Source organism: Parus major, chromosome 1 (genome assembly GCF_001522545.3).
Source record: "Parus major isolate Abel chromosome 1, Parus_major1.1, whole genome shotgun sequence".
NCBI classification, from domain to species: domain Eukaryota; kingdom Metazoa; phylum Chordata; class Aves; order Passeriformes; family Paridae; genus Parus; species Parus major.
The window spans coordinates 76910188-76919763 of NC_031768.1; the positions used below are offsets into that span (position 1 = coordinate 76910188).

Genomic DNA, 9576 nt, shown 5'->3' on the forward strand with positions numbered 1-9576 from the left:
CCCGGGTGCACAGCGCCATCGTGGAGCGGCTGCGGGCCCGCATCGCCGTCTGCCGCCAGCACCACCTCAGCTGCGAGGGGCGCTACGAGCGGGGCCGCGCCGAGAGCTCCGACCGCGAGCGGGAGAGCACCTTGCAGCTCCTCCACCTCGTGCAGCAGGGCCAGGGCGCCCGCAAGGCCGGCAAGCACCCCAAGGCGGCCGCCGCCCCCGCCGCCGCCGCTGCCGCCGGCGCGGCGCCCCCGGACTACCACCAGCACCTCCTCGGCAACGGCGGCATCAACGGGGAGCAGCCGGCGGGGGAGCAGCGCGCCTCGGCGCTCCTGGCGGTGAGTCACAGCGCCCGCTGCCGGCGGGGAGGCGCCGCGCCGAGCCCCCGCTCGCTCCTCGGGGCGCCCGCCCTGCCCGCGCCGAACCGCGGGCCCGGGGCTGTGGGCGGGCTCGGCCCGCTGCGCCGCGGGGAGCTCCTGCCGGGCGCTGGACCCGCGTGTGGGAGGAGCGGTGGGCAGGCGCCGAGCTCGGGGGGCTGAGGGCGTGAGGGTGCTCTTCGAAGGGGTTTTGGGACTGCTTGAGGTGTTGCTTTGGGTTTGTTTTGGGTTTTTTGCATCACGCTGTGCACCTAAAAACGCGTCGCGCGCCTCTGCCGTCGCGCCTTGCCAAGGCGGTGACAGCGGCATCCCTGAGAAGGGCACGGGCGGCCGACGCTGTCAGCGCGTCCCCGAGCAGGGGGGAAAAGTAGCGCTCGAGTATCACCCGCGGTCAGAATTGTCCCCCCGGCCCCACGCCATCCCGTTCGCCAGGGCTTCGGACACCTATCCTAGCTCATTTCGCGGCCGTGCCGCTGCAGCTCGGGCAGTGCCTGCGCCCGGGGCAGCGGGAACAGCCCGGAGCGCAGCGCCTGCGGGGCAGCTCCGAGCGCCGGCCTCGCCAGCGATGCTCAGGCTGTTATTGTCACCCAGAGCGTTTCGCGGAGCAGAGTTACGAGAGTTTTCCAGGCGCTGTCGCTGTGTAAATGATACGCTGACCTTTTTCAACTGGAAATTGCTCTGAACATGTCAAGGAGGCGAAGCCTTGTCTCCTGTTACTTTATTACGAGCAGTCAGTGCACCACGCTTTTGAAGGCGTATGCTCCGCTGTGCTGCCTCCCAACTCTTAATTCTCGGCACACATGCGAAACATTGAGAGGAGTGACTGCGTTCTGATAGGCCCGCGGCTGCTATTCGAACAGCCGAAAATAGATCGCTCCCTCCGCTCCAGACATCAAACTTATCTTTCTTAGTGCCTGACGTATGCTAAAACGGGACCTTTGTGGTCGTTTCTCCCTCCTTACCCGTGCGGTGCGTGGATCGACGTTTGGGGCTGCGTTACTCAGCATCATTCGTGAGGGTGATGATGTAAGCGTTAAATGCGATAACATTGTGTCCGAGGGGAGTTTAGGCGCTTCCACCTGACTAAGTGTTCAGATTAAATCTCCCCACATTCCTCGTCACAATCAAGAAAGCCATTATCTTATTTTTCCAGTGTGTATTAATGTAATGCTTTGCACTTGCCTTACGAAGGGGGGGGGAGGAGGGAGAAGGCCTTTGCCTAATAGTGTGTGTCCCAGCAAAATTCACTTTCTGAAATCAGGCAACAGGCCTATGTGAGTTATTCTGTTTCATTTTGTTTGTTTGTTTTGAAATTTTTTTTTGCTAGTTGTTATTATTATTATGAAATAGCTGGAGACAGCTGTTTGGAAATGCTAAATGGAACAACTCCCAAGAAATTACTGAAAGATTTTCATCTTTTGAGTGCAGAGAGGTTGCCCTTGTTTCTGAAATACCACTAATGGGTATTAGCCTGCTGCTTTGCTGGAGATGCTGTGCGCGGCTCTCGCGCTATGTTGCATGTTGCATTAGCTCCCAGAAAACTCCACACACACGTGTCCTTGAGAAACAAAAGGTCTGATGAATTCCCTGCCATTTTTGCATTCTAGCCTTCAGTAACCCTGCTGACAAGGTGTATGACTTCAGTAAGCATGACGTTTGGGGCCCTGAACCATGCTTTGACACCGAGTAAATGCTGGCTCGTGAAACAGCACTGTTGTAATGGTGGCACTGCACATCCTCCCAGTCTATGCTTGACACCGACATTCCTCATTTGCTGCTCTGATTAAGAAACAGAGAAAGGCCTTGGTTCAAAGTCACATCTCTTCTACCACGTTCTCCTTACCAAGAGCTCCTTAGGACATTGTTACAAATATTAACAAGGAGTAGCAAAATACACGGTGTCTGAGTAGGGTGAATTCAAGTGGCTGAGAGTCATACAGCTTTGGGGTAGTACAGCTTTGTTTTCCTGTTCTTGAAAATTCAGAGGGCAGGGATTGACCAGGAAAGAGCAGAATCTTGCTTTTTCCTTCAGCCATAGCTGGAAAAGGAATTATCCCTGCCAGTTGTTCCAAGGGTACTTGAAGAGGAAAGATGAGGTAGACTAAGACTGTTGTCCTGTGCAGTATAAATGGATGGCAAGAGAACAATTTCTAAGCAGAATTCATCCTCTATGGAGTGATTCTCAAGAGGAAATCCAGTGGAATACGCACTATTCCTCTAATTCCAGATTTGTTCCTTACAGCAGGCATGAGGTGCACAGGGTCCTAGATCAAGGGCAGCTCTGAGTTTCGGTTGTGGCTGGTACAGCTCTGGCACAGGGAAGCACAAGACAGGAGCACGGGTGTGAGTCTCACACTGGGCCTGTGAGACTAGACACATACCCAAATCCAAGGGGAATGTGAAGCTCCACGTTCCTTGCTGTAGGCCCACCAGTTTAGAAAAAAAAAGACAAACCACAGGTTCATACAGATAAGTGCAAAGGCAGTTATAATTCTCGCTGGGGAGTTCTGGCTATCAGGACGCTCTTTGTCTGCAAAGTCCAGCTGGATTGTTTCCTCTGCTTTGCAGGTCCCGCTGCTCTTGTTACACATGCGCCGTGTTTAGTGGCTTTGGATGGGTCATTTACACAGTTGGACTCAAAAGTAAATATTTGACACTTGGTAACATATGAAACAATGTTTCCTTGAACATATCAAAGAGCTTTAAGTGATTACCTGACATTGTTGATACTATTATTTGATAATTATCTTTTCCCAGTGGGCACTTTAAAACTGGCAGAAGAGAGAGTTTTTAGAGGAGTTTGGTTTGGCATTAATTTAACAGTGTTACTTTGATTTTTGAGAAAGTATCTTTGGCAACAGCACTTTCTAATTGGAGCCTGGGGATCAGATTTTTTTAGCTGGACCAATGGATGTGGGTGTGTGTGAATGAGAAATTTATTCTTCGGGACACAGCTAGGGAAGCTTTTGTACTTTCTGCCTTTCTGCATTTCCCAAGAGCTAACATTTGTTTATTTACGTGGTGTTGTTACTTTTCATGGTGCAGAGTGGAACAGATAAATTATTCTGTCTTTCTTTTATACATACATCTATATGTATGTATATGCCCTCCAGCACTTAGCTGTTTATACTATTTATGTTATATATAAACAGTTAGCTCTGGAGGGCATTCCTCGGTGGCTTAAGCACTGAACTGGTAATACCAAAGTTCTTGCATTGCAGTTTCAAGTCTCCGGCAGCCAATTCATTCCATCGTCTCTCTGACACAGGCTGAGTGAGCACTGTTCATTTTGCTCTGTGAGAGCTGGGAACTCTGTCTCATGGGCACTGGTGTATTATTCTGGTCAGGTTCTTTCATTGCAGCCACCACCCGCTGGCTCTGAGTGTGTTAAGTGATGCTTGTCATCAGTCACAGGTGACTTGTTCTACTTTCACCCATCTCATGACTGTGCTGAATTTATCATTATAATAATTAATTTAAAATAATAATAATTACAATAATATTTTCTCTACTTAGAAAAGTTACTGTGAAAGTGGTCTGCTCCCCAGATGTAGTCTGCAAGCAGGTGAAAAAAAGAAAAAGCAAAACAATTCCATAAAAGTGATGTATCCAAGGAAGAGGGGAATGTGTTAATTCCTCCTGCTCCCCTAAATTCTCATAAACAGCTGTACAAATCTAGAAGAGTCAATGGTTTGTTCCAATTCCCAGAGGACCTCAGTGGAAAACAGGGTTGCCTGACTGGTACCAAGAGCCAAGACTGACTTGTAAAACCTCAATTTAGGCAGTTCTTTTATGTGGAGATCCTGAATTAATTTCCTTCGGACTTTTTTTTTAATGATCCACACTGTGTTTGCTGAGGTTTGGCCTCCTCTGTGCTAGTGTTAAAGATCCTTGAGTATTTTAAAATGAACAGTTGTGCTCTGGTATCTTTGCCCAAGCTGACACTTACCCCATCTCCCAAGTTCTTTGTTTGTTAGTTGACTGCCAGGGTACCCTGCAGAAATATCTGCATTTTTTGATTGTGGAGGCACATAATATTTGGAAACACTCTGAAGCAAGCAGGATAAGATGACCAGCTATGGGGTGAAGTGACATTATGGTGGCAAGGACAGGTGAATTAAAGCACAAACCATTCTGCAAAGCTAGAGTGCAATCTTTTGACTGACACAAAGTTTGGTGCCAAAGCAATGGAAATGTTCTCTTTGTGAGGTAAAGGACTGCTGTCTGCTCCTTGGGCTTCTGCAGGAGCAAAGCTGTGCTCCTGATAATGACAATTTATGTAGCTGAGCCAGGTAAAAGGAGTAAGTCGCATTGCCTGTGTGGGTGGAAAACATTGATCTGTTGTTATGGGCCCTCTGGCCTGCTGCGAGACATGTGGTTAGGATGGACATGGGTGCAATTTTTAAAATCTTTGTTCCCCTTAATTGTCAGAATATTTTCCAGACCATAATCAAGAAGACTCCTTGGAAGCTGCATAGAAGCTGTTTTTAATGACGATTTCAACAAGTGAATTTGTTACATTTATGCTAGTATGTACGAGCCTTTCCAAGCCTAGCTCTCCCGTCAAATCACTTGTCCCCTTTAAAATTTTTTAAGCTTTGAATCCATTTAATAAAAGTCTTCTCCATTCTGCAACTGTTTAACAGACTGTTTCCATCACCAAAGCTTCTGCAGGCAGTGAGCAGAGGAACACCTCTGCCTGGGCATGATATGCTCTCTAAGGCCAACGTCTGTGGCTGTTGTGGCATGCCCTCTGAGAGAGTTCTTGCACCCCTGCAGTACTCAAACTGAGTCCCTTTTCTGTAACACCACAACAAAAGAAAGCGATATTCAGCTTCTGTTTGTTCTGCTTTGAAAACTGTGACTCCAGCAAAAATGTGAGTTGTTCTGTGGGGAAATCTGAACCTTAGAAAGGCATGCCTGAGTCAGAGAGGCTGTTTTGCCTAAAGTTTGACTCGCATCACTTTTAGTACTTCTGTTCTTGCAAAGAACGCTCACTGCAGAAGGAGTATGTGGGGTTCAGTTAGGTTGCATGACCAAAAAATGTCCCAGCAGCTAGGTTAGTCAGCAGGTTAAGAAAGGCCTCTCTTCCTCTTCCTAACTGCTGTCAACAGTCACTCCTACCAAGATATTGTCTTCAGAGGCCAGTCGTAGTCTGCTTTTCTTATGAAGTCTTCTGCCTTATGAAGCTGAAACTTCAGCACTATCTCATTACTGGAAAATAATTGCTCCATCCAGGTCCCTTTGACAACTTTGGGAAGGGTGGTACCTCCACTGCTTCATTTATATTGCACTCCCTATGTGATATAGGAGGAGCTGGAAGCTGGCATGCTGCTCCAGCTAACAAAACACTGGCATAAAGGTGCCAGTTCTGCCAGAAAGTGTCTCTGTGGTCTTGCAAATGTCTCCTGCTATGCCACTATTTCCCTTCTATTCTTTAGCTTTTCTGGTGGTACAGTCTCACTAGCACATGGGACCTTAGGTTCTGCTGAAGGCTTAACTCTACATGACAATGACCTGACACCATCACATCCTGGAATTCAAGCAGGTCTTTAAAGCAACCACTGTGTAAGACTTAGAGGGCACACAAACTGCATGGTGCCTAGAAGAGCTTTGGCCACCTGGCTGCTCTGAAGAGAAGAAGAACAAGGTCTTTGCTCTTCGACCTCTCCCCAGTGTCTTCATGTCAGTATTCTCCTGTATGAATTCCCAGTGGCGGTACTCCTTGCTGGAGTAGGATGAGGCTGATGGGTTTCTTGACAGGTCTGTACTTTCCACAAATTTTAATCACTGTCTGCAAACCTGAAAAGGATCTTACCTATATCATGCTGCTTCAGTTTGGAACAGCTTTGAGCAGTGAAAGAGGCAGTGGTTTTGGCTGCAGAAAAGAAGGAGTTGGTGCCAAGTGAGGTTTGTATCAAATTTTCAACTTAGCAGTACTAAGATACAGATTTATTTTCTGTGCTTTTTTCTTTATTTTAAATAAAAGCATAAACTATTTATGCCCTAGATTTCCATTGCACAGCCTCCTAAAGCCACTTGAGAGTCAACTTGTAAATTTGTTATTAAATTTGTCAGGTTCTTCCAAAGTATTTTTAGATGCAGGTAATCAGTCCCTAATTGTCCTGTAGTGCCAACACAAATACCTAAACCAAAATACCTGCAACTCTCAAGAAACAGTTTTGAAGTGAGCATGCTGTAGACTAAAATCTAAGTGTTTCCACTCTGACTCTAGGATATATTTAACAGATTACTCCTGTTATTTCACTTCCATAAACTTCAGTTTCTTCTATGAAAGAAACTGAACTATTCTGAAAAAAACTGAAACTATTTATCACTTCTGTAAAGTGAATTGAGGTGTGATGGTGAGTTTTATGGCTCAGAAGCCAAATTCATTAGTGATGGAGCCTAAGACAGGAGTTTTGAATGTTTGCTTTGACAAAGCCTTTGAGGAGCTTCAAATCACATTTTCAGCCTTTGACCTACAGATCTGAGTATTGGAAATACAAACCTGAATGAGTCTTTTACATAATCACGACTCCAGACCTAGGTTTTCATGGCACCATGGTGCCAATATTCACAATAAAAGTGCAAGATGTGGCAGTGAACCTTCTTTTTAGGAGAGAAAAGCATTTTTTGACTTTCTCTTCATAATCATGAATGTGTATGCTTCATATTTTGTTGATTTAATTGCTCCTGATTCTGCATCAATTTTGCTCAAATTAATCTCCCAATTAAGTCATCTGTGTCCAAGTTTCATGTACTTGATGCTTCAGCAAACTGGGAGCAGAGTGAGAGTGGAACTGTGAGTGTATACACAAGTCATCAGCTTTCTCTGAGGCTGCAGCTGCTCCCCAGTGAAAGCAGGTGAGAGCTACCTTGCCCTGCATGTGTTGCCTCCCATCTGGTACCAATGGAGGAGGGTTCACATTTGTGGCTCAGGGTGAGAAAAACACTGAGAAATATTGCTTAATTGAATAATTAACATAAAATTCCAATGCACTTACCAAAAAAATAAAATTTGTTTTAGTTTTGATTTGAAAACACCTCACGCCTGTGGTTTCACCTATAGGTGTTGGCATTTTCCTGAAGAAATTCCTTTACTTCAGAAATGGCTCCTGTAGCTATTTTTATCTGTGTCACTCAGTTATAATTCTGATGTGCTTGCAAACCCAGCTGAATCAAGCTGCAGAGAAATTAGTACCAATTAGGAATCAATGTGAAAATCCTTCTGACAAGTGAGGATGTAGATCTTGCAAATCCATTTACCTGCTGCCTGAGCCTGAAGCTGGCTGAAAGACTTGGTAAGATCCCAGACTAGGAGATGAAACCCCGAGAGTGTTCATCATGGCCACTCTGTTTTGAAACAGAATATGCTATTGTGCAAGAGTCATCCTGGTGGTACCCTGGCTTTATTGCAGATCTCTGCAGCCACCTCCCTAGAGTAGGTGTTGTACAAACACCCAGTGAGAACTGCGCCCTTCCCTGCGTAGCTCAGTGCCTCAAGAGACAAGATAGACAAAGAATGGAAGGAGGAACAGAAGCACAGAAAGGTCAAGTGTCTTGCCCAAGGCCAAACAGCAGGTCAGTGGCAGAGCTGGGAACGGAGCCCAGATTTCCTGACTCCTGGTCCAGCACTCTATTAATCATCTCTTTGCTTTGTGTTCCATGGCCTGTTACTGATCATAGGAAATGTGAGGATGACTTTCCGACAGCTTCAGAATTGCTTCGTAGCTTTGGAAACTATTGATCAGCAGCACATTATTGAGATAAAGAGGTCATGTACTGGACTCTTGTACATGTATATGCACTAGAGGATTCAGAACTAAGTGTTCTAGGTATGAATTGCAATCCAGGTCACTAAAAAGCCATATTTCATAACCCCAAATGTTTCTTCTAAGTCAAAATTTTACAGTCTTTTTTTCCCCCCCTATGTTATGTACAAAGTGGGTTGTTTTTATAGCATCATTTATCTCACTCCTGTATTGGTGCTTACCCTATAAATTATTTCTTCCTAGAAAATGAGTTACAACAGCTTTTTAGTTAGCAGGGCTCTTCTTCTCAGAGGCATTTATCCACAAAACAGACAGAAAACCAGTAAGTCAACAGTCCTGAGACACTAGTGATCCTTACTTATTTTCATTCCTCACTGTAGGATGTATTCCGTTTCCAAAGCCTTTCAATGGATTATCTTGATCACAAAGTTAATTATACCTGTGAGATTTTTTTTATCTTCTGAAAAATTTTGACTTGAGGCAAAACTCTGGCTTACTGTGGTAATGACTTACTGAGAGTCTCTTGTAAACAATAGTATAATCACTTTCTTATAGTCATGGCAACAGTGTTTAAGCAATGAGCCTACTGAACATAATGTGCACTGTCTCCACTGAACAGTATTATTGCAGCACTGAAGTGTATGCTGCTCATTTTCAGAAGACTCAGAGACATAAATTATTCAGCAAAACAACACTGCTCCAGAAAGCGTCTTTGAAATCGTTGCATTCTGTACTAGCCAAAGAAGGACGTTCATTGGTGCTGACAGGGCTGTGTTTAGTTACTGCACAACAGTGGAGTCTTTGGTGCAGGCTTGCTTCCATGGAGTTTAAGGGTGTCTGTCTCAAACCACTTGAGGACTGTGCTACCTGTCAGCAGGGTCATGGTTCCCCCAGTAATGTCTGCTGCTGTGGAGGGCAGAATGGATCAGGAGGATGCATCACACACATCCCCTTGGTGTGAGAGGTGGTGACTAGGTGCAGAAGGAAGAATTTGGTTTAATGAACAGGTTTACTCAATCTTTTCCTTTACCCAGAGGATCACCTGGATGCCTATTCAGTGACTTGGGGAGGCATCTTGGAGAGTGGGAAAATTCACAGGAAGCTTCAGAATTGAACCCCAAGAAAAGAAGCTGTCCCTGTTTTTCCTGTTTATTTTGTTTTTGTATCTCTCCTATTCTAATATCTAGACCTGAAGGAAAGACCTTGTTGGCAACAGTTGTTGTTCTGGGATGAGTCATTCCACCAGATTTTAGAAATACCACCTCATGACAGTTGGCAAAAATGCTGCATGGGCTGTTCAGTTTATGTTTTTCACTTCGGAAAATCAGACCATTTATTTAGGGTTCTGTTGCTTTAGAAACCATCTCCAGACACTCCAGGTTCCTTCCCCTTCCCCTTCCCCTTCCCCTTCCCCTTCCCCTTCCCCTTCCCCTTCC

General features: G+C 45.7%; 1 protein-coding gene across 1 annotated transcript in view; it reads left to right on the top strand.

Moving 5' to 3' along the window:
- Positions 1-2: 2 nt before the first annotated feature.
- Positions 3-9576, top strand: part of MAML2 (mastermind like transcriptional coactivator 2) — a gene marked incomplete at its 5' end in the record, with an annotated part of 208199 nt that continues 198625 nt past the window's right edge. Inside the window, one exon of the mRNA XM_015641751.1 lies at positions 3-326. Within this exon, the coding sequence (XP_015497237.1) occupies positions 3-326 (324 nt within the window). The remainder of the gene's footprint in view (positions 327-9576) is intronic.